Source organism: Salvelinus fontinalis, chromosome 25 (genome assembly GCF_029448725.1).
Source record: "Salvelinus fontinalis isolate EN_2023a chromosome 25, ASM2944872v1, whole genome shotgun sequence".
Taxonomy (NCBI): domain Eukaryota; kingdom Metazoa; phylum Chordata; class Actinopteri; order Salmoniformes; family Salmonidae; genus Salvelinus; species Salvelinus fontinalis.
In genome coordinates this window covers 19,558,707-19,582,798 of record NC_074689.1, presented here as the reverse complement: position 1 = coordinate 19,582,798, position 24,092 = coordinate 19,558,707, and the positions used below count along the sequence as shown (strand labels likewise).

Here is a 24,092-nt window from a genome sequence, read left to right as displayed (position 1 = left end):
AATGCTCTCTGCTGTTGTGAAGCATCCGTTAATAGGTCCTAGTAACCCATGGATAACGTGTGTGTTTGCGTGCACGTGTTGTGGTGAGATTGAAGCCTGTCCCTTGGGGTGGGTCATCAGAGGGGTGTGGTGTGTCTCTGACCCTCTCTGGGTGATGTTATCAGGCTTCCTGTGTGTGTCTCGGTCTGTGTGTGTGTGTGTCTTTGCTGTACCCTACTGTAGGAGTGCGTGTTACATTACTCCCTTCGTAGTGACAGTCAGGTTGGAGGTCCACTGGTTGTGGTTGTTCATATTGTTCTGGGATCTATTTTTTGGACTAAACGGTTTTGGACATTGTTATTTGGACCTTTTGGTTGTGGTAACTTTTTGCACCTTTAGTTTGCTGTGTGTGTTTTAACCGTGGCTGGTCAGTGTGATCAGAGGGAGGGCCAACAGTCTGTACCGTACGGTCAGACTGTGGTCCCTGAGGTGGGGAGCGGTCTTGGAGAACAGGGCTCAGTGCAGGGAGGGGTACAGACAGGTAACTCAATGGTATACACACATCAAATATGCACAGCTTTTCTCTCACGCTGTTTAAAAAATATATTTTTGTATCCTCTCTTTCTGGGCTTTGTTCTCTCTCTCTTGGACCCTGTGTGCTTTGGTAGTGGTCTCTCTCTTTCTGACTGTGTGATTTTGTTGTGGTTTCTCTCTGTCTGACCGTGTGTGGTCTTGGTCTAGGTCAGCCGAGCTCTCGGGCCGCCTCCCAGTCCAACGTGTATCTGGACACCTACGGTTACTGTGATAACGGCCAGGCATACGACACCATGAGCGTGGACAGCTCTGACTCAATGGAGACCAGCATCTCTGCCTGCTCCCCCGACAACGTCTCCTGGTAGGGGTGTGTGTGTGTGTGTGTGTGTGTGTGTGTGTGTGTGTGTGTGTGTGTGTGTTGGAGAGGTGAAGGAAAAGTGGGAGAATTGATATGTGTGTGTTCAGAGGCTGAATGTGCATACCGATCATATGAAGTCAGTTTCTCATTTTCTATCATGTGAAACATGGAGAGGGAGAGAGGTGAATGTTCATGCATGTTGAAACATTTGTGTGACTTTGTGTAGAGCTAATGTAAAAAGTATGTTTGCAAATGGACCTGTAGCTCTCCTGCCATTTAGGCTCCCTCCTCAGGGGGAGGTTAGGGGAGTCAGGTTACAAGCGGGGATAGCTATCAAGCGGAGGTAGATTTGGGGTTCAGCCTCACTATGGTGAAATCATGAGTTCTGTATGTAGAGTGCTCTCTCTCTCTCTCTGTCTCTGTCTCTCTCTCTCTCTGTCTCTCTGTCTCTGTCTGGAGAGGGTTCAGTCCAGCTCTACACCCCTGGGATTTAGATGGCTTAGTCTGTTTCTGTGGTCCAGACATTGGAGCTGTTTGCTTGTTTCTGTGCACCGTGAAGCTTTCAGTGACACAGCAAAGCACAATTAGGTTTTGTGGTTTCATTTCTGATTGGACTGAAGATAAAACGGGATTGGTTCTGTACACTCACGGCACAGATTCTGTATTCTGTGGGTCTTGGCTCTGGTTGGTTCTTTTGGGGTTAAATTGAACTGGACTAGCTTGGCGCATCTGAATGGACAATAAGCTCCATTCCCTCTCATATATGCAGGTAAGCAGGGGGGAGGGAGGGAGGGAGGGAGAGCGTCTGAGCTTCAGGTTGCTTATACTTCCTGGCTAGCATTCCTGTTGGATTACTTCTCTGATCTGCATGGCGCTGTAATCACACATACAAACACACACACAGTGCTCCAATCAGGATAATTCCCAAAGGAGTATCTATGTAGCCTCGGGAATGGAACACCATATGGAATACTGCATCTCTGTAAAGCCATCACTGGAGTGACGTGTGTGTGTACTAGTTATGTAAGGGAGAGGCCTCTTTCAGAGAAAGGTGACAGGAACAGGAAAGAGAAGCCCCGTGTGGCTCCGTTGGTAGAGCATGGTGCTTGCAGCGCCATAGTACAAAAAACGATGAGAATGCATGCACTCACTACTGTCGCCCTAGATAAAAGCGTCTGCTAAATTATTCAAATGTAAGCGAAGAGATGTCGAGAGGAGAGAGAGAGATGAGAGGGAAGAGGGTTGAGAGAAGGAATGAAGGATTATGGTAGAGATGAAGCAGAGATGGATAGAGGAGGAGTTAGTTAGACTTATTCCAGGTGTTCTTTTGAAGTGGAAATGAAAAGCAGCAGACTGTGCTGACACACACACACGTACACACACACACACGTCCAGGCTGGTTCTAATGTGTTCCAGCAGGGCCCATTCTTAATGACTGTGTGTTCCATGGGAAGAATAAGTCCTGTGCTGCATCATTCCCAGCCTGTAGAATGACTGTGTGTTGCAGTGCCAGTATGTCTAACGTGACCAAACTGGAGGAAATGGAGCGTCTGCTGAGACAGGCTCAGGCAGAGAAGAATCGCCTCATAGAACACAAGGTAGCATACACACGTGCACAGATAAACAAACAAACACACACACACACTGACATCTAAAGTAAAGTGTGTGGTGTGTCTGGTGCAGGAGCAAGAGATGGAGTCACGCAAACAGGCTCTGGAGGAGGAGAGGAGGAGGAGGGAGGATCTGGAGAAACGACTGCAGGAGGAGACCAACAGACGACAGAAACTCATCGACAGGGAGGTGAAACTACGGGAGAAACAGAGAGCACAGGTGAAACAATAGGCATACGAAACAATATCTCTCCAGGACTAAGATTGCTGAACACTAGAGTAACCTTTAACCCCTGTCCCCACAGTCCCGTCCTCTGACGCGCTACCTACCAGTTCGTAAGGATGACTTTGACCTAAAAGCCCATATAGAGTCAGCGGGCCACAGTGCTGACACCTGTTTCCACCTGTCCCTCACGGAGAAGACGTGCCGAGGATTCCTGGTCAAGATGGGGGGAAAGATCAAGACCTGGAAGAAACGCTGGTTCGTCTTTGACCGCAACCGACGAACACTCTCCTACTTCTCAGGTAAACAACGGACAGGGACCATGGACTGGAGTGTGAGTAACACACACCGCTAAGTCCTACTCTTCTGGTCTGCTTGTGTGTTTCTAACTGTTGTGTATTTTGTCACTGCTGCAGACAAGCATGAGGCCAAGCTGAAAGGGGTCATCTACTTCCAAGCAATAGAGGAAGTTTACTACGACCACTTAAAGAACGCACACAAGGTACCTACTCCTTTATTGTGTGTGAGACACGGTCTTTCTCTTATTAAATGCTGAATCCTTGTAGCCTTGCTGTATCTGATCCCTTTCCCTATTCTTCTCTCCCCCTCCTTCCCTCCAGAGTCCTAACCCGTGTCTGACGTTCAGTGTGAAGACTCATGACAGGGTCTATTACATGGTGGCCCCCTCTCCTGAGGCCATGAGGATCTGGATGGATGTCATTGTCACTGGGGCCGAGGGATACACTCAGTTCATGGTGTAGAAGGCGCGATATGGGCATGGCGGAGGGATACACTCAGTTCATGGTGTAGAAGGCGTGATATGGCCATGGCAGAGGGATACACCCACTTTATGGTGTAGGAGACTTGATCTGTACGCGTCGGAAGGATACACTCAGTTCATGGTATAAAGAGGGGTGCTTCGGAGTGGAAGGATACAGCCAGCATGTGGTTATGACGACAGGATTAGCTCCTCTCTCTTCTCTGTGACAGAGATGGACTGTTGTTTTTATTTCTGTATTTTATTATTATAAAAATGTCCAAGTACGTGTTCTCCGACAGTGTGCCTTAACTCTCACAGTAGCTCCGCTGGGATTGGCCAGTGTTTTTATGTATCATTAGTAAACAAGCAAACAGAACGGTCATTTCAATTCCTGGTTGTGTAGGGTCAAATGATCAGGGGACAAGTTACTGATATTTACTCATCCCCAAAGACCTCAGGTCTCCTGTGTGTGTGTTTGTTACATTGTGATCACATAACCCAGAGGTGCTAATCTTATTGTATGGTGTCTTAACTCATGAGGCCAATGTCCTCCATTGCGTCTTCCAGTGTAGCCAAAGGTCAAGTAATCTGTGGTAAAATACAATACCCAAGGCTGCTATTTGGGGAATACGTTGTCATTGAGATGGAGCCTTATACATGTCAGTGGTAGAATAAATACAGGATCATATAGGTTAACCCTCACAGATTATAATCATGCTGGTCGAGCTTTCGCTGCGTATGTTATCGTTGACTAACCAGATAGCTATATGTTAGCTGTGAGTTGTATTTATCAAATGCCTTGTTTTATGGTGAGCAGCCTTGGCATATAGGTTTACTGTATGTTAGTGCTGAGTCATGATGCTTTTCCTTCCCACCATCATATACATCTAGCTATTCCCTCTCTTCAGTAGAGGGTGACAGTTGAACACTCTGAGGGACAGAGAATGACCCCTAAACCATCCCAACTCGAACCTAGCACATTATGCAGTGAGTGTAGAACTGAAAGGACAGGTGTAAGCAAATCCAATCCGTTTTTGTCACTTGCTTCATAAACAACAGGTGAAGACTAACAGTGAAATGCTTACTTACATGACTAAATTCCACCCTGCCTATTGTTTCTACGGTATCCTTTCAGATATGAAGTATCCGGGGTCAGGCTAGCCAGGGGTTTGATTCATTATCGGGCATTAATGTGCTTTTAAACCATTATATATATCTATATATTTTTAAATGGCAGTTTTTTTGATCATGTAGCTATATCATACTGTTTTTATGCTATTGATTATCAATGCATGTATCTTTATTTCTGCATACAGAAAAAGCAAGAACAAATATTAAAGTAAGAACATATTGTCACTTGAAAATGTGTTTGGTCATTTTTCTTGAAAAGATAACATGCTTTCATGAGACATTGATTTGATGGAAGGGTCTATGATCCATGTAAAGATTCTGTTTATGCTAAACATCACTGGGAACTCCATGTGATCAGAAGCAGCGGTGTTGTATCAGAACCACTAGAGGGTGATCTGGTCCTGTATTCAGACTGGCTCTCAGTCCTCTTGGCACATTGTATACACACAGGGGTTACATGAGGAGAGATCTTCAACCAAAGAACAGGTTCACTTCTCCCACGGTCTTAAAGAACATCAGATAATAGAGACCTGCTATAACCTCATCTTTATCACAGTTTTCTGTTCAATCAGCGAGTTCTTGATGTTCTTGTTTTTCTGTCAGAAACACATGTTACATTCTCATGCGGTGGCTCCCTAACTTGTGCATGTGTATATAAGGAAGGGGATTGTGCCTATAGAATACATCATGTCTAAAAGATGTATCATTTCAGAATAAGTGGTGCTGTAGCTCTGCTGGTCTGTCTGTCTGGAGCATGGAGTCAGGGAGAGAGTGGAGGGGTCAGAGAGAATTACATCACTCAACAGGGTCACAGTGAAGGGCAAGAGACCACCACCACCCCTGACATCTGGACCGAACTGAGGTGCACTGAGTGATGTGGTGTAACGGAGAGTGGATGTCAGATCAACATATTCATATTGTTTTCCTATAATTCCAGTCAAAGTAGCTGAATTGTTATCCATGGGGGGCAGAGTGACAGTCAGTGAGAAGGTGAAGGAGCTGGAGAGAGCAAATGCAGGTACTACACAAGTACAGACATGAACTGGCACGTTTATTTATCTTACCTCAAATGCATCTTTCTAAATATAAAATGCAATGTAAATCATCCTAAACATGTATACAGTGCCTTCAAAAAGTATTCAGACCCCTTGACTTTTGCCCCATTTTGTTACGTTACAGCCCTATTCTAAAATTGATGAAATAAAACAAAATCCTCAAATCTACACACAATACCCCATAATGACCAACCAAGCGAAAACATGGTTTTAAAAGTTTTTGCCAATTTTATAATCCAATTTAAAAAAGGATACCTTATTTACATAAGTATTCAGACCCATTAATATTAGACTCTAAATTGAGCTCAGGTGCATCCTGTTTCCATTGATCATCCTTGAGATGTTTCTACAACTTGATTGGAGTCCACCTGTGGTAAATTCAATTGATTGGACATGAGTTGGAAAGGCACACACCTGTCTATATTAGGTCCCACAGTTGACAGTGCATGTCTGAGAAAAAACCAAGCCATGAGGTTGAAGGAATTGTCCGTAGAGCTCCGAGACAGGATTGTGTCAAGGCACAGATCTGGGGAAGGGTACCAAAACATGTCTGCAGCACTGAAAGTCCCCAAGAACACAGTGGCCGCCATCATTTTTAAATTTAAAAAGTTTGGAACCACCAAGACTTCCTAGAGCTGGCTGCCCGGCCAAACTGAGGAATCGGGGGTTAAGGGCCTTGGTCAGGGAGGTGACCAAGAACCTGATGGTCAATATGACAGAGCTCCAGAGTTCCTCTGTGGAGATGGGAGAACCTTGCAGAAGGACAACTATCTCTGCAGCACTCCACCAATCAGGCCTTTATGGTAGAATGGCCAGATGGAAGCCACTCCTCAGTGGAGTTTGCCATAAGGCACCTAAAGGACTCTCAGACCATGAGAAATAAGATTCTCTGGTCTGATGAAACCAAGATTGAACTATTTGGCCTGAATGCCAAATGTCATGTCTGGAGGAAACCTGGCACCATCCCTACGGTGAAGCATGGTGGTGGCAGCATCATGCTGTAGGGATGTTTTTTAGCGGCAGGGACTGGGAGACTAGTCAGGATCGAGGGAAAGATGAACGGAGCAAAGTACAGAGAGATGCTTGATGAAAAACTGCTCCAGAGCGGTCAGGACTTCAGACTGGGGTGAAGGTTCACATTCCAACAGGGCAACGACCCTAAGCACACAGCCAAGACAACGCAGGAGTGGCTTTGGGACAAGTCTATGAATGTCCTTGAGTGGCCCAGCCAGAGCCTGGACTTTAACCCAATCGAACATCTCTGGAGAGACATGAAAATATCTGTGCAGCAATGCTCCCCATCCAACCTGACAGAGCTTGAGAGGATCTGCAGAGAAGAATCTCCCAAAATACAGGTGTGTCAAGCTTGTTGCGTCATACCCAAGGAGACTCGATGCTGCAATCGCTGCCAAAGGTGCTTCAACAAAGTACTGAGTAAAGGGTCTGAAAACTTGTGTAATTTTTTATAAATTAGCAAAATTGTCTAAACCTGTTTTGGTATTGTGTGTATATTGATGAGGGATAAAAACGTTTTAATCCATTTTAGAATGAGGCTGTAACGTAACAAATAAGTCAAGGGGTCTGAATACTTTCCGAAGGCACTGCATAGACAGACATTCAGTCCAATATCTCCAATAAGTTGCAATGACAGTGTTGATCTCTCCTTGCTTCTCCTCTGATGCAGGTATTTTCACAGCACCAGTGAGAGGAGTCTACTACTACAGATAAAATACAGTGGAATGGCGCAGCTATAATACAGGTGCGGCCCTTTTCCACAATTATCAGAGGGTTATGGTAAAATATGAACACCCTGACAATGGAAAACATGAGTTCTTGTTCCGTTTATTGTCTCTAGAGCTGGAGGAGGGGGATGTCGTCTCTATTCAGGGTGTGGGCTCTATGGTGATATAAATAACTACACCACCTTCATTGGTTTTCTATTCTTCCCTGTGTGATGGAGAATGCCGTATTGAGCTCAGGAGGTTAGGTAAAGTCCGCAGGTTAGGTGTAGAGTCAGGAGGTTAGGTGAAGAGTCAGGAGGTTAGGTGAAGAGTCAGGAGGTTAGGTGAAGAGTCAGGAGGTTAGGTGAAGAGTCAGGAGGTTAGGTGTAGAGTCAGGAGGTTAGGTGTAGAGTCAGGAGGTTAGGTGTAGAGTCAGGAGGTTAGGTGTAGAGTCAGGAGGTTAGGTGTAGAGTCAGGAGGTTAGGTGTAGAGTCAGGAGGTTAGGTGTAGAGTCAGGAGGTTAGGTGTAGAGTCAGGAGGTTAGGTGTAGAGTCAGGAGGTTAGGTGTAGAGTCAGGAGGTTAGGTGTAGAGTCTGGAGGTTAGGTGTAGAGTCTGGAGGTTAGGTGAAGAGTCTGGAGGTTAGGTATAGTATAGTCAGGAGGTCAGGAGTCAGGAGGTTAGGGCTTCCTAGACACCCAACTGTTCTTCTCGTAACCTTTAATAACGTCCTTATAAAGGATTTGTGTCTCTTTTTGTATAATTGACTTCCTACTGTTTGCTCTGCACACACTTACATACAAATAACCATATTATTTGCACATACATATCCCCTCTAAAGGAAATACATGCTATGTTACCTTGCTATATTACCATGTATGTCAGTGGGTGTATGTTTCAATGTGTTCCTGCTTCCTTTTGTTTACTTTGGCTGACTAACCAATGAAGGCCTTCAAGCAAAGAACAGGTTCACTTCTCCCATGGTCTTAAAGAACATCAGATATAGACCTGCAATCACATCTTCTTTGGCAATTTTTTTCAGAAACATTTGCACAATTCTTATGAAGCAGCTTACTACTTACATTACATTGTGTGTGCACTGAGTATACAAAACATTAGGAACACCTGCTCTTTCCATGACATAATGACCAGGTGAATACAGGTGAAAGCTATGATCCCTTATTGGTGTGACTTGTTAAATCCACTTCAATCAGTGTAGATGAAGGGGAGGAGACAGGTTAAAGAAGGAATTTCAATTCTTAAGACAATTTAGACATGAATTGTGTATGTGTACCCTTCAGAGGGTGAATGGGCAAGACAAAATATTTGCATTTGAATGGCGTATGGTAGTAGGTGCCAGGCACACCGATTTGAGTGTGACAAGAACTGCAACGCTGCTGGGTTTTTCACACTCAACAGTTTCCTGTGTGTATCAAGAATGGAACACCACCCAAAGGACATCCAGCCAACTTGACACAACTGTGGGAAGCATTGGAGTAAACATGGGCCAGCATCCCTGTGGAACGCTTTCGACACCTTGTAGAGTCCATGCCCTGACGAATTGAGGCTGTTCCGAGAGCAAATGGGGGTACAACTCAGTATTAGGAAGGTGTTTCTAACGTTTTGTACAGTCTGTGTATATAAATAAGAGGACAGAGCCTCATAGACTATGTAATTTCTGAATAGGTGCCATTTCAGAATTAGGGGTGCTTTAGCTCTGCTGGTGTTGCTGTTCTGTCTGTCTAGGGTATGGGCTCAGGGAGAGAGTGGAGGGGTCAGACAGGATGTCATCACTCAGCAGGGTCAGGGATGGGAGGGAGGGAGAGCAGGGTGAGAGAGGTTCAGATCGAGAGCCAAATGACTGTAGCTACAGAGATGACTCACAAACAGACGAGCGGTCAGACCACCACCCCTGACATAAAGAAGAAATGTACATCTTCCCATTATTTCAGGGTAAACAGCTGAACTGTCAGCTATGAGGACCAGACTGAATCAGTCAGAGTGAGAAGGCAAGTAATGACCTGAAACTGAACAAGGTAATTCATTAAATGTATTACAAAATAACATTTTCTATTTGTTTAGGAAGATCAACAGTAATTCTGTCTCCATCTTTGTTTCCACGAAAACAAATTTGTTTTATGAGCCCTGCATATATTTTCTATGTGCAGTAGCCTATCTTCTCTTCAAAAAGAAATCAGTTGATTAATCAGCTGACTGCCCTGTGTTCACAGACAGGCCAAATGTGGCCTTCTCTGCAGGTTTGACTGATTCAGAAACTGTAGGACCTTTCAATACTGACACCACACTGGTCTACAGTAGAGTCATCACCAACACTGGCAGGGCCTACAACCCAAAGGCAATTAAATATTAAATATCATCTTCACAGCACCAGGCAACACTAATCAACACACACTGAACAGTTTACTGTAATAGAAAAGTGGGCAGTGCTGGCCCCCCTGCTTCTCTGATGCAGGTATCTTCACAGCACCAGTGAGAGGAGTCTACTACCTCACATTCACTACTATAGAATATATTGGACATAACATGGGTGTAAAGCTAAATCACAATGACCTCAGAGTTATGTTTAATGAGAATATCAATATCGATTCACATGGCTAGAATGTGCATATTTCAAATGCATTCTCTCTAGAGCTGTAGGAGGGGGGTGAGGTCTACCCTCAGACAGGAGGCTCTATGATAATAGTAATAACTTCAACACCTTCAGTGGTTTCCTGCTCTCTCCTGTGTGAGGGGGAAATGTTTCTATCTCAAGTGAAGTTAGACGAGGGCTTCTAATTACCACACAGAACTGTTCTTCTCATTAGTCTGAATAAACAGATCAAGGCTTTATGTCTCTCCTTGTACCTATGACGACTTACTATTCTATACTGTGAAACAAAGTAGTGGATAGATGAGGTGACCTGGGACAGTGAAACATTGTTTTGTACATAGTGCAGTGTTGGTTATTATTGAGGCTCTGATCAACATTATCAATGAGAGGCTCCATCATGCCTTATGTCATGTGCTCAGAACCTGCAGTTCCAAACCCGAACCACTAGAAGCTAATCTTGTTCTGTATTCAGACTGGCTCTGAGTATTCTCTCCAGACATAGGTGTAGACTAGAGGTGCATTATGTACACAGAGGGGGTTACTTTGGGACAAAGCACAGGTTCATTTCTCCCACATCAGATACAAGAGACCTGCTATGACATCATCTTTGGCAAGGTTTTCTGTCCAATCAGCGAGTCAGAAACATGTTAAATTGTCATGCAGCGGCTCACTACGTTGTGAGTGTATATAAATAAGGGGGCAGAGCCTCATAGACTACATCATTTCTGAAGAGGTACCATTTCAGAATTAGGGGTGCTCTTCTCTGCTGGTGTTGCTGTTCTGTCTGTCTTGGGCATGGAGTCAGGGAGAGAGTGGAGGGGTCAGAGAGAAAGACAACACTTAACAGGGTTAAACACAGTCTACCAACCTCGCCGCTCAAAATGAGTGGAGCTGAGGAACACGTAGGGCAGACTGAGGAACAGTGAGGGGGAGAATGCAGGTAATTAGCTGATTATGGGCATTATGAGGTCATATCAGTGAAAGATTAACCATTTTTGAGAACTGATTGTCAAAATGACATAATTTCAGCACAAGCAGCTGAACTGCCAGCCATGTGGGCCAGAGTGACAGCCAGTGAAAACGAGGCGACGGCTCTTAGAGAGGAGCAGTGTGTCGCCAAGACTGAACTGCAGCTCCAGAAGAACAAGGTTGGAGAAACAGAATGCAGGTAAATGTCACAGAGATGTCATCAGTTAGAAATTATACATTTACTGTATTTGAGTAATGTTTGATATTATGGTTTAACTTTGTTCAGTAATCATATTTTCTTTCATGTTATGTCAGCCCTGGTGGCCAGTGACAGCCAGTGAGAGTGAAAACACAAGTACTAGGAGGACTTTGACATAATGAAACCATCACCTTAAAAATGGTCAGGATAACTAAATTCAAGTTCGCTTTTGCATATGTTTTCTGTTAAACCACAGCCTTGGAGGCCAGAGTACCAGTGAGAGGGAGGTGGAAGAGCTGAAGAGACAGAATGCAGGTAACCGATGCAGACAAACCTTTCCTCATGTTTATTCATCCACATTTGGATTTTAAAGTTATAGTTTGCTTTAAGATTTGGATAAAATGCATAAAAGACAACCAGATAAAAACATGATTTATATTTAACTTTAATTACACTTAAGTAAATTATCTTGTAAATGTTTTTTTTCACTCTCCTGTGTTTACAGACAGACCAAAGCTGGCCTTCTCTGTTGATTTAGGTGATGGACTGTTGGGACCTTTCAGTACTGAAATCCCGCTCATCTACAGTAAAGTCATCACCAACATCGGCACGGCCTACAACTCAGTTACTGGTATAGTAGTGCATACTACTAATACTTCAAAAAGTATTAGTTGTGCCATTACAGTGCCATCAGATTGTAAAGAACAAGTATAGGTATACACACAGAAAACAAGAACAATGACTTGTGACCTCTATGAATAGGAGTCAGTCGCGATTTTAGCATGTCAATCTTGGTGGGGCAAACTCAACAATAACAAACATTATGCATGCCAGCTAAGCTACTACAAAACACAACACTAAACAATACATTAATTGCACTATAAGTGTGACAAACGGTGCCCACAAACTGTTAGGACCTACATAAAGCTGTCCCAACAGCAGAGCTTTCTTTTCAGCACCATGGAGTGAATCCTTACCACAGCTACACCTGGCTATCAGCGGAGCCTTGTCTGGCAGCGAAACAGTTAATTCAGCCTCATTTACTGCCTTTTAAAAGACATAGCGGATATGGCTGACTTGCTAAAACATAAGGGGACGAAGGGCGGATAAGAGGCAATTCGTAATTTCGAGCTAGGACGGATGTAGTCAATATACCTATTTGTTTAGCACTTTTGAAATGTACAGTGACAGAATTTAGAACATTACAGTATTCTCCATGTACACCAAGTCAGAACCGTAGGATAAATAAAGGGGGCATATAAACAGACAATGAAAGGTCTTACAATATACACTGCTCAAAAAAATAAAGGGAACACTAAAATAACACATCCTAGATCTGAATGAATTAAATATTCTTATTAAATACTTTTTTCTTTACACAGTTGAATGTGCTGACCCAGGGCCAACCGCACCAGCATATGGTCTCACAAGGGGTCTGAGGATCTCATCTCGGTACCTAATGGCAGTCAGGCTACCTCTGGTGAGCACATGGAGGGCTGTGCGGCCCCCCAAAGAAATGCCACGCCACACCATGACTGACCCACCGCCAAACCGGTCATGCTGGAGGATGTTGCAGGCAGCAGAACGTTCTCCACGGCATCTCCAGACTCTGTCACGTCTGTCACATGTGCGTGTGAACCTGCTTTCATCTGTGAAGAGCACAGGGCGCCAGTGGCGAATTTGCCAATCTTGGTGTTCTCTGGCAAATGCCAAACGTCCTGCACGGTGTTGGGCTGTAAGCACAACCCCCACCTGTGGACGTCGGGCCCTCATACCACCCTCATGGAGTCTGTTTCTGACCGTTTGAGCAAACACATGCACATTTGTGGCCTGCTGGAGGTTATTTTGCAGGGCTCTGGCCGTGCTCCTCCTTGCACAAAGGCGTAGGTAGCGGTCCTGCTGCTGGGTTGTTGCCCTCCTACGGCCTCCTCCACGTCTCCTGATGTACTGGCCTGTCTCCTGGTAGCGCCTCTATGCTCTGGACACTACGCTGACAGACACAGCAAACCTTCTTGCCACAGCTCGCATTGATGTGCCATCCTGGATGAGCTGCACTACCTGAGCCACTTGTGTGGGTTGTAGACTCCGTCTCATGCTACCACTAGAGTGAAAGCACCGCCAGCATTCAAAAGTGACCAAAACATTAGCCAGGAAGCATAGGAACTGAGAATTGGTCTGTGGTCACCACCTGCAGAACCACTCCTCTATTGGGAGTGTCTTGCTAATTGCCTATAATTTCCACCTGTTGTCTATTCCATTTGCACAACAGCATGTGAAATGTATTGTCAATCAGTGTTGCTTCCTAAGTGGACAGTTTGATTTCACAGAAGTGTGATTGACTTGGAGTTACATTGTGTTGTTTAAGTGTTCCCTTTATTTTTTTGAGCAGTGTATGATGATGACATTTCTCTAAAACAGGCTATAGGCTACATGTGCACCACCAAGTCAGAACAGTAGACTAAGTTATGAGGGGAAAAGGGACCAGATTATTAGGGTGAGGCACATGGGCTACTAACAGCTTACTACACAACATACACTTAGTATTACTTTCTTAGCTGCAGTATACATATCTCCCTGACATATTACATAAGTTATGCAGCAGCAGCATACAATACATTTTTGGACTTACCTTGTTGTGCTGTGCTCACTTGAACAGGAAGGTGGTGCAGCGCTCCTTGTGGGCAAATTTTGTCATCAAACTTTGTCATCCAGAATTCTCTGGATTTAGGGTACTTTAAAGACAACTGGGAACTCTGAAAAAAAACAAGGTTGAATCATGACGTCAGTGATCTTCAGGTTGGAGTTCTACAAAGAGGCCCGAGTTCCCGAATTCCGAGTTGGATGACCGTTCAAAACCTATTTTCCCAATAGGAGCTTGTTTTTTCCCGAGTTCCCAGTTGTTTTGAACTTTGAGATTTTCCAGTCCAAGTTTCCATTTGTTTTGAATGCGGCAGAAGTCATGCTGGATTGAAACCATGGCCAATGTATTCAACCTTTTCTGGTCCATAGTGTTGAATGATGATCATTTTTTTTGTATTTTACGCTTTTTCTTCCCAATTTCGATCTTGTCTCATCGCTGCAACTCCCCAACGGGCTCGGGAGGCGAAGGTCGAGTCATGCGTCCTCCAAAACATGACCCGCTAAACCACGCTTCTTAACACCTGCCCACTTAACCAGGAAGCCAGCCGTACCAATGTGCCGGAGGAAACACCGTTCACCAGACGACCGAGGTCAGCCTGCAGGCACCCGGACCGCCACAAGGAGTCGCTAGAGAGCGATGAGCCAAGTAAAGCCCCCCCCTGCCAAACCCTCCCCTAACCAAGACAGCGCTGGGCCAATTGTGCGCCGCCCTATTGGACTCCCTATGGAACCTGGGTCTGTAGTGACGCCTCTAACACTGTGATGCAGTGCCTTAGACCGCTGCGTCACTCGTGGAACCCGAATGTTTATTCTTTTAAGCTTAGAAAAGAGACCCTTAAACCCAGACTTGGACCACACACCCGCTCCACTGAATAGCAAGCTTGTGATTGCTTTGCAGCACTTGCAGTTAGCCACTGATTCCTTCCAAACCACTCATTGTTGAATTTGCGATTTCCAACTTGTTGTGTAATGTTTATTTCCAATGGCCGATGAGCACCGATACGTTTTATCTATAATATCTCTTCATATGACAAGGATTGAAAAGGATTTACCAGTAGATTGTCGACGTGATTCATGAAGATGACTGCTTGTCTAGCTTGCTAGCTAAGATTTTGAAGGTATGATGTTGACATGATCAGTCCAAACAAAGCTACAGTAGATATAACGTGATTTGACGTCATTTTATCTGTGGCCAATGACCTTAAGCCTTCTTGGATGGGCACTTCAAATGAAACTCTATGGCAGCACCCAAGGAGCTTGAATTTTCGAGTTCTCCCTGTAGATTTTGAGGTGACGTAGAAAAGCTCAGAAAGCACTGAGCTAGGCTGAAACGTTTGCATTTCGGAGCTGCATTACGCAAGAAAGCAAAAAAATAGACCATGTTTGTATGCGGCTTTATTAACACAATGATTTTTTAAAATTATTTTACATTGTTTGCCAACTGATGTGACACGTATTAATGGCAAAAAAACATGCAAAACAAGCCCCACCAGTCCTGAATGATGGGTCGCCAATGATAGGAGTGAACAACCTCTACTGAGAGGTTCAAGCTTTAAAGTCATAATCAGCTGCTCTCTCATATTCATTGACAGAGTATGAATGTAATGACTGACAGTCCTGCAGTGTCTATCAGAAATTGAGAATGTTGATGTCTCCCTGCTTCTCCTCTGATGCAGGCATCTTCACTGCACCAGTGAGACGAGTCTACTACTTCAGATTCACTGCTATGGATCACCGTAATTTAGGAACCATGTGTGTAAAACTATAAGAACAGACAGAGTATTATGTTTCCTCATGAGTACAATCATCATGGGGCGATGAGTATACAGTTGAATTCGGAAGATTACATAGATACTTAGCCAAATATATTTAAACTCAGTTTTTCACATTTCCTGACATTTAATCCTGGTAAAATTTCCCTGTCTTAGGTTAGTTAGGATCACCACTTTATTTTAAGAATGTGAAATGTCAGAATAATAGTAGAGATAATGATTTATTTCAGCTTTTATTTCTTTCATCACATTCCCAGTGAGTCAGAAGTTTACATACACTCAATTAGTATTTGGTAGCATTGCCTTTAAATTGTTTAACTTGGGTCAAACGTTTTAGGTAGCCTTCCACAAGCTTCCCACAATAAGTTGGGTGAATTTGTCCCATTCCTCCTGACAGAGCTGGTGTAACTGAGCCAGGTTTGTAGGCCTTCTTGCTCGCACACGCATTTTCAGTTCTGCCCACACATTTTCTATGGGATTGAGGTCAGGGCTTTGTGATGGCCACTCCAATACCTTGACTTTGTTGTCCTTAAGCCATTTTGTCACAACTTTGGAAGTATGCTTGGGGTCATTGTCCATTTGGAAGAGCCATTTGCAACCAAGCTTTAACTTCCTGACTGAGGTCTTGAGATGTTGCTTCAATATATCCACATAATTTTCCTTTCTTATGATGCCATCTATTTTGTGAAGTGCACCAGTCCCTCCTGCAGCAAAGCACCCCCACAACATGATGCTGCCACCCCCGTGCTTCACGGTTGGGATGGTGTTCTTCGGCTTGCAAGCGTCCCCCTTTTTCCTCCAAACATAACAATGGTCATTATGGCCAAACAGTTCCATTTTTGTTTCATCAGACCAGAGGACATTTCTCCAAAAGTACGATCTTTGTCCCCATGTGCAGTTGCAAACAGTAGTCTGGCTTTTTTTATGGCGGGTTTGGAGCAGTGGCTTCTTCCTTGCTGAGCATCCTTTCAGGTTATGTCGATATAGGACTCGTTTTACTGTGGATATCGATACTTTTGTACCTATTTCCTCCAGCATCTTCACAAGGTCCTTTGCTGTTTTTCTGGGATTGATTTGCACTTTTCGCACCAAAGTACGTTCATCTCTAGGAGACAGAACGCTTCTCCTTCCTGAGCGATATGACGGCTGCATGGTCCCATGGTGTTTATACTTGCGTACTATTGTTTGTACAGATGAACGTGGTAACTTTAGGCGTTTGGAAATTGCTCCCAAGGATGAACCAGACTTGTGGAGGTCTACAATATTTTTTCCGAGGTCTTGGCTGATTTCTTTTGATTTTCCCATGATGTCAAGCAAAGAGGCACTGAGTTTGAAGGCCTTGAAATACACCCACAGGTACACCTCAAATGGACTCAAATGATGTCAATTAGCCTATCGAAAGCTTCTAAAGCTATGACATTTTTGGGAATTTCCCAAGTTGTTTAAAGGCAGTCAACTTAGTGTATGTAAACTTCAGACCCGCTGGAATTGTGATACAGTGATACACCATTGCTGTGAATTATAAGTGAAATAATCTGTCTGTAAACAATTGTTGGAAAAATTTACTTGTGTCATGCACAAAGTAGATGTCCTAACCGACTTGCCAAAACTATAGTTTGTTAACAAGAAATTTGTGGAGTGGTTGAAAAACGAGTTTTAATGACTTCAACCTAAGTGTATGTAAAATTCTGACTAACTGTATATCTAATGCATTGTCTCTAGAGCTGGAAGAGGGGGAGGTGGTCTACATGCGTCTCCCCAAAGAGCATGTGCTGGCTGGTTCTTCTTGGTTGTGCAACACCTTCAATGGCTTGCTGCTCTTCCCTGTGTGAGAGAAATGTTCTATTGAGCTCAACTGAAGAGTCAGGTTAGAGCTTCCTAGACCAGGGGTGGGCAACTGGCTGCTCCCCTTTTGTGTTTAGAATAGATTAGCTTTAAAACTGCAACATTTTCTCTACGCCCATTGGCAAAATGTTGAGAATTGCAGGAAATTTACTCTAAAACTTCTCTCCACTGTGAAGAGGGGGCCGCCAAAATGTTCAGGTCACAAGGTGGGGGGGATCCCCCATCAGAATGTTGCTTAGGACCCCCAAAAGATAAGGGCTCTGACTGCATGTGTGGGTATGGATGTGAGTGTAAGCAGACCCACAGCACCCAAGGTAACCCTGATGGTGAGTTCAGAATGTTTGTGGCCCCCACCCCATAATCAAATGTTCTCATAACCATTAAGTATTTTTCCCTCACCATTGATAGTACTGTATCCTGATGCCATCATAAACATTTCAAAACTAGACCAAGTAACAATACCCATTATGGCATCAATTTGTTTCCTGTGAAACAAAGTACTGGCTTTGCAGTAATTAATTAGGCAAACTGTGCCTGTGAAAAATTGTAGTTAATTGTTTTTTTTGCCAGTAGTTCTGACGAGCCAAATGTGGTCCCAGAAACTCACACCATTGCTGTGTCCACTGAGCTGTTGGGCCAGCCCTGCAACATCATTGGGCAGGCCTCTTGCTAGCTGTCACTTAAATGGGAGGGGCTGAAGATCATTGTCTCAACTTAATTTGCTAGTGGGCTGGACCACCTGTGGTTAAATGTAAGAAAAATTGCTTTTAAACTAGGGTTTGTGGCTAATTGAGGTAAGACAGTAATTACGTATTATGCATGTTTGAACTACACTGACACATACAGCCCAAAGAGAGGTGTAAAAAATTAAATACTCAACATCAAATGTACCAGAGCATGTCTGAGAGAAAAGCTTCCATGTGCCTACCATCTCATATGAATTAAATGTGTTTGACACGGTGCATATCATTATTACCTACAAAGCAATAGTGACAAGTGTACTCAAATTAATCAAAAGTATTGCACAAGCATATTTGTATCATATTGGGTGAAAACCCACACAAGAGAAATTTCACAGACCAACATTTTATTGATGACTTCAGCTTGGGGGGGGAGGGGGCGGCGGTTTCAGTATCAAATGATAAATAACAGTACGCAAGGTTGGACACTGTGCTGGACAAGTGCCTAAAGGCCTAGGACACTTAACATTCTAGAACTTTGCAGAGTAGAGCTCTAGAACATTCTAAAGCAGTAATTCTAGATTAGAAGTCTGATAAATCCTAGAAGACTGGGCTGAGACTGGCATGAGCTCAGTTGGGGGTAGGTGGCTAGGTGGGGGTCCATGGCTAGGTGGGGGTCCTTAGTCTTCAGACTCTCCCGGGCTTCTGATGTCATCAATCTTCAGGATCATCTTGACCACCTGGGTGGCTAGAGAGATCTGCTGCTTCTTCCCATGCAGTGTCTCAATTACATGCTGCTGCTTCATGTCTAGTACAGAGAAAATAATCCACATCAATTACAGCTATATTAAAGATATAACACTTCATATTAAGTGTTTACCTGTAGCCCCTAGATAGGTGAATGGAAACATTTAACATTGTGAATATTGGATATACAAAAGATGGGTATAAACACAAAAATGTACAGTTGACAAGTTGTGAGTCTGTCCTTACCATTGGTGTTGAGGTGCAGACAGTCGATGCCCAGGGCGGGGTTGTTCTCGGTGACCTGCCTGGCGCGGACCTCTGTCATGGTCTGGATGGAGTTAAGCCCGCTGTTCTCTGCCAGGGCCATGGGGATCACCTCCAGGGCATCAGCAAATGCACGCATGGCATACTGCTCCAGGGACGGGCACTGCAGAGAGATGGAGGTATGAGCACATTGCTTTGTTTCAGAATCATCATCAGGCTATTACTCCGAGGCACTCTTGATACCAGTCAAATACAAGGTTTTAATCTTTCACCTGATACTGTGTGTACACACTACCTTGTCAGCAGCCTGGTTGACAGCGAGGGCACAGGAAATCTCAGAGGCTCCGCCCCCATACACAATGCGGTTGTCTCTGACCAGGTTACGGATGACACACAGTGCATCATGCAGCGCACGCTTAGCCTCCTCAATGATCTGACAGGGAAATTAAACAGTTACTTCTGGGCTGCAATGAAAGCCTGTACACTTAGGTACAGGAAGTGTCCATCTGTGACCTAAAGATACAGCTGTCTAAATTAACAGATTATCAGTTGCCTCAGCATAATCACTTAACACTCAACATTAGCAGACTACCAGTCCACCCACCATCTTGTTTCCTCCACGGATGAAGATGGTGACTGCCCTGGAGTTCTTGCACTCCTCGATGACCAGCATGCGGTCCTTGGTTGTGCCAAAGCAGATCTCCTTAACGACACCGGCTGAGCCCAGCTTCTCAGCGGTCAGCTCAGAGAACCGAGGCACGATGCGGCCCCCTGTCGCTATGGCAATCAGCTGAGGGAGGAGAAGACAGTGAGGTTAGCGATTCAGAAATACTTTGGCGAACCCTCGCGATAACTTTTTGTAGGTAGATGGCAAGATGTCTGTATGTAGTTTGTGTGTGACGGTGCACGTATCACCTCGATCTCAGGCCCTCCGACCCAGCGAATGGCAGGCAGTTCATTCTGCAGCAGCAGGTGGTTGGCCTCGTCATCAAAGCCCCACTGGCAGATGGCCAGGTTAGCGCCGGTATCCTTGATCTGATTTTTTTTTTTTTTTTAATAGTTAAAATACTACATATGACACATTCATGTTAACTCCACTATCTGGTTTAAAAAAACAAAAGTATATATTTTATAGATTAGATCATATTCCATTAGATTAGATTCAAGGAGAACTTCAAATACACATATTTAAGTTGTCCAGACTGAATGGCTGGAATTAACAGTATGCAGCTGTGCTATAGAGAAATATGAAGTCCTAAAGTTTCTGTGACTGACCTGTTTGATCATCTCCAGGAACTTGTCCTTCTCATACTTCTGCAGGGCCTTGTATTCCTCCACACAGGTCACATCCAGCTTGTGCTTGGTCTTGGGCTTAGGGGGCTCAAACGGGCAGGTCAGGATGGCCATCTTTGTGTCTTTCAGTAGCTGAGGGGAAAAGAGTACAGGCAATTACTGTACAAGAGCATTTATCTGGCTAAATACAATTAAGAAAGTGGGTGCTTCAGACTTGGATGGACAAAAAAATAATACCTCTAAATCTACAGAAATTGTCAGCTCTCTCACAAGCCTAATTTAAGGTGAATGTCTTAAATGAGAGAGGCGAGATAGCCGTGGTGCTGTATCCCCTGTCAATGTCAGACCACTCCACTGGGGACAGAGTGACTGGAGTAAGGGAAGGGAAGAAGAGTTACTGATCCAGTCGGTCCTAGTTTACACTGGGTTGGATCTGAGGTATGCTAACATGACCCTTGTTTGTATCAACTATATGACTGGGTTTGTACCTTGGATAAGGTACCACTACCTTCTGATGAAGGTCATGCTAGCCTAAATGTCAATGCTATTACATTAAACTATCCTGAGCTGTGTGTGGTGTGTACCTTGGGCATCTGAGGATGGCTGAACTCCTTGTCTATGATGACCCCCTTGATGAGCTGGGTATCCTCCAGCTTGCCTCCCACCTTGCCCTCCATCTTGATCAGCTCAAAGTCCACATCCTTACGGTTCATGTCCGCCACAGTCAGGACGGCATTCACTGCAATCTCTGCCATCTGTCTGTGGCAGCGGTTGATCCTGAGAAAGGGAAGATGGGGAGAGAAATCTGTATGAGACCTTATGAAACCAATGACCAGGTTGACAAATAATAACTTAATCCTACTTTCCATACGGGCCAGATCAATTTGTATATCATTCATCTTTGTGCAGAGACTGTATGGTTCCATTAAAAATAGAAGTAGACATGCAAAAAAGAAAGAAGGCAACCGCTAGCTGGAACATTAATGAAATTCTTTAAAGTTGCCATGATGACCACAAAAAACACTAACTGCCAGTGAGACTCACACTTTGGATCCCAGTGTGGTCATGGCAGTCTGGATGAGTGGCTCCGTGTTGCTGGGGTCGTATGGGTAGGTCTCGCTGATCTTGTCCAACTGCGCGATGGCGATCTTGGCGGCCTGGTCGTAACCGTCAGAGATACGGATGGGGTGGATGCCCCTGTCCAGCAGCTGTTCTGCCTCCTCCAGGAGAGCACCAGCCAGCACTGGAGAGGGAAGATGAGTAAATTAGGATGTGTACCAATATGATTTTGCATTGATGAACACAATCTTATCATAGAAAGAATTGAGCATGGGTTTTAGAAATGATCAGCTGTCTCATAAGCCCATATGCCAGAACCCTCACTGGGGACAGAGTGACTGGAGTAAGGGAGGAGCAGTGTCGAGCAACATTAATCCAATGTCCAGATTAGCTCCAAAAAAAGGAACCAGGAGAAGAGTACAATCCAATTTTTATAATAGGATAGCGATGCAAGAGACCACATTTGTTTATTTAGTAAGCTAATGAGTCAGACCAATCAGAGACTCAAATCTGTAGGGTCCCGTACCAACAACTCCGGTGGTCCCATCTCCGATCTCGTCGTCCTGAGACTTGGAGAGCTCCACCATGAGCTTGGCGATCTGGTGGTCCACATCCATCATGCTGAGGATGGTGGCTCCGTCATTGGTGACTGTCACCTCTCCATCCCGGTCAACCATCATCTTGTCCAGACCTGTAGGAAGAGGAAAAATGAAGGGGGTGTGGGGGGGGGCAATCAAATGTACTACACGATGAATGTGTAACTTTAGGTAGCCATTACTGTGTTGAGTAATCAGAGGGATTGGGCACACACCAATACTAGAAGTTCCTTTATAGCTCTGTTTACGAATGTGGCTCCCGAGTGGCACAGCATCTCAGTCCTAGAGGCGTCACTACAGACCCTGGTTCGATTCCAGGCTGTATCACAACCAGACGTGATTGGGAGTCCCATAGGGCAGTGGACAATTGGCCCAGTGTCGTTAGGGTTTGGCCGTCATTGTAAATAAGGATGTTTTTAACTGACTTGCCTAGTTAAATAAAATCTAATAAATAAGCTTCAGTGTGGCTGTGTTTGTTCGGGCTTACCGTTTGGTCCTAGAGAGGTCCTCAGCGTTGAGGCAACTGCCTTTGCTGCCATGATGTGAGACTGCACAACACAAAAGGACATTCGTTTATTTCTTCACTGAGGCCGGGATTCTGCAGGAGTCAAACTATAACCAAATAAAATCAAGATATCTCTGGGACCCACTGGCTAGATGGCCATTTCCGTGAAAATGAAATTGACGATCAAGATTCCTCGTTAATTGCCAAGAAGCAACTGCCAAATATTGTCAGCTAAGTTAGGCTATCCAACTGTGTCGCTAAACTACTTTACCAACGTTGCCTAGCTACGTCATGACTGCATGTGGCATGTTCAAAAAAATAACTATTGGACTTTATTCATAAGTGATAAACACATAACTGTTGCTGGCATGTTATCTAGCGAATTCCATTGTTTATTTGACAACCAACCGCGCCTCACTGTGGCGTCTTCAGAAAATAAGCACATGGGCAGACTAGCATGCAGTTGCTAGCTAGTCATAAAAATAACGTTACAACTTTCTAGCTAGCAAACTTTTACAACATGAACTAAACATATGCATTGGCCCGTAATGTTATAATGCAGCTAGCTAGCCAACTGTCTAGCTAAACAAGTGGGTCTGAAGTTGCAAGTGTTCTGCATTTGCCTTGACAAGAGCCTGACGCATGAATGAAGTGACATGCTAGCTGACTTGCTAAATCCATTGTACCTTCAGTGCATCAAGGCCCGATAAGCGAGTCTTCTTATCCTGATCTTTGATGATGATGAACGGCCGTCCATACTCATCGAATGCGAGTTGCCCCATAGCGGACATAATGCCCGAAAGACGGCGACACTTTAGAAGTGTCCACGGATGAAATTCAGACTTTCACTGGTGAAATAGTGGAGTGTTGGTAGGCACCTGGTCACACTGGTCTGCTGGCGACTTCTAGAAGGATCTCGGGGCGGGGAGGGCGAGACCAAGTAGGAAAAGGGGGGAAGTTGGTATTACATTCAATGATTCGATTTTTAAAAAGTATATTGTGAAGATATATTTCGTTTGCCTTTTATACAATTAACGTTTTGAGACAGATTTTGTGCATAAACGGCTTGAATTCATGAAATGTTTTAGAAATCACCAAAATTCCTCTCATCACGTTGCCAAATCGGTTCTTCCAGTCTCGCGATCTCACTATTTTTACTCGTCTTGTTTTCTCGCGCTTTAGATACATCGTTTGGTGCTGAAGTTAAGAAACCAGGGGTGATGAAAATACTCAGCTAAAGAGAGTTTAAAACTAGCGGGAAATCACCTGGCCCCGATGGCCTGTCAGTTGAATTCTATAGACAGTTTTGGGAGTTACTAGAAGACCCGATTTTCAATATGTTTTAAGATTGCATAAAAAATGGGGAAATGGTCTCCACTATGAAACAGGACCTTATTTAATTGATTCCGAAGCCCGATAAAGACCCTTCTCTCATTGACAATTGGAGGCCAATTACTTTATTAAATGTTGATTACAAATTGATTGCTCTGGTTTATGCCAAAAGATTAAAGAAAGGAATAGATACCATTATAAATGAGACTCA

At 44.3% G+C, this 24,092-nt stretch overlaps 2 protein-coding genes and 1 non-coding gene across 11 annotated transcripts in view; 1 reads left to right on the top strand and 2 right to left on the bottom strand.

The window, feature by feature from the left end:
* Positions 1–4,828, top strand: part of LOC129822950 (pleckstrin homology-like domain family B member 2) — a 49,704-nt gene extending 44,876 nt beyond the window's left edge. For all 9 annotated transcript variants that reach the window (XM_055881528.1, XM_055881527.1, XM_055881535.1 and 6 more), the window contains 6 exons: positions 721–874; positions 2,379–2,469; positions 2,555–2,701; positions 2,787–3,006; positions 3,121–3,206; positions 3,325–4,828. In XM_055881528.1, coding sequence (XP_055737503.1) covers positions 721–874; positions 2,379–2,469; positions 2,555–2,701; positions 2,787–3,006; positions 3,121–3,206; positions 3,325–3,465 — 839 coding nt within the window. In that variant the 3' untranslated portion in view covers positions 3,466–4,828. The remainder of the gene's footprint in view (positions 1–720; positions 875–2,378; positions 2,470–2,554; positions 2,702–2,786; positions 3,007–3,120; positions 3,207–3,324) is intronic.
* A 13,647-nt stretch (positions 4,829–18,475) lies between these two features.
* LOC129822949 (T-complex protein 1 subunit epsilon) lies at positions 18,476–23,471 on the bottom strand. The gene is made up of 11 exons (XM_055881525.1): positions 23,236–23,471; positions 22,532–22,592; positions 21,975–22,139; positions 21,434–21,632; positions 20,974–21,166; positions 20,372–20,521; positions 20,012–20,131; positions 19,701–19,886; positions 19,392–19,529; positions 19,079–19,259; positions 18,476–18,893 (listed from the first exon to the last, which is right to left on the bottom strand). Exons 1-11 carry the CDS (start codon positions 23,338–23,340, stop codon positions 18,766–18,768), a joined length of 1,626 nt encoding a protein of 541 aa, XP_055737500.1. The 5' UTR covers positions 23,341–23,471; the 3' UTR covers positions 18,476–18,765.
* Positions 20,643–20,778, bottom strand: LOC129823395 (small nucleolar RNA SNORA49). The gene has a single exon (XR_008754635.1). It is a non-coding gene; the product is annotated as a small nucleolar RNA SNORA49 (small nucleolar RNA).
* Positions 23,472–24,092: the final 621 nt, after the last annotated feature.

Excerpts from the sequence above, each read along its gene's own strand:
- LOC129822949 (XM_055881525.1), bottom strand. The coding sequence starts at position 23,340 with ATGTCCGCTATGGGGCAACTCGCATTCGATGAGTATGGACGGCCGTTC. Across the intron at positions 21,167-21,433 it reads ACCACACTGGGATCCAAAGT|GATCAACCGCTGCCACAGAC; the intron begins GTGAGTCTCACT and ends TCCCTTTCTCAG. Across the intron at positions 18,894-19,078 it reads TCTGCACCTCAACACCAATG|ACATGAAGCAGCAGCATGTA; the intron begins GTAAGGACAGAC and ends TCTCTGTACTAG.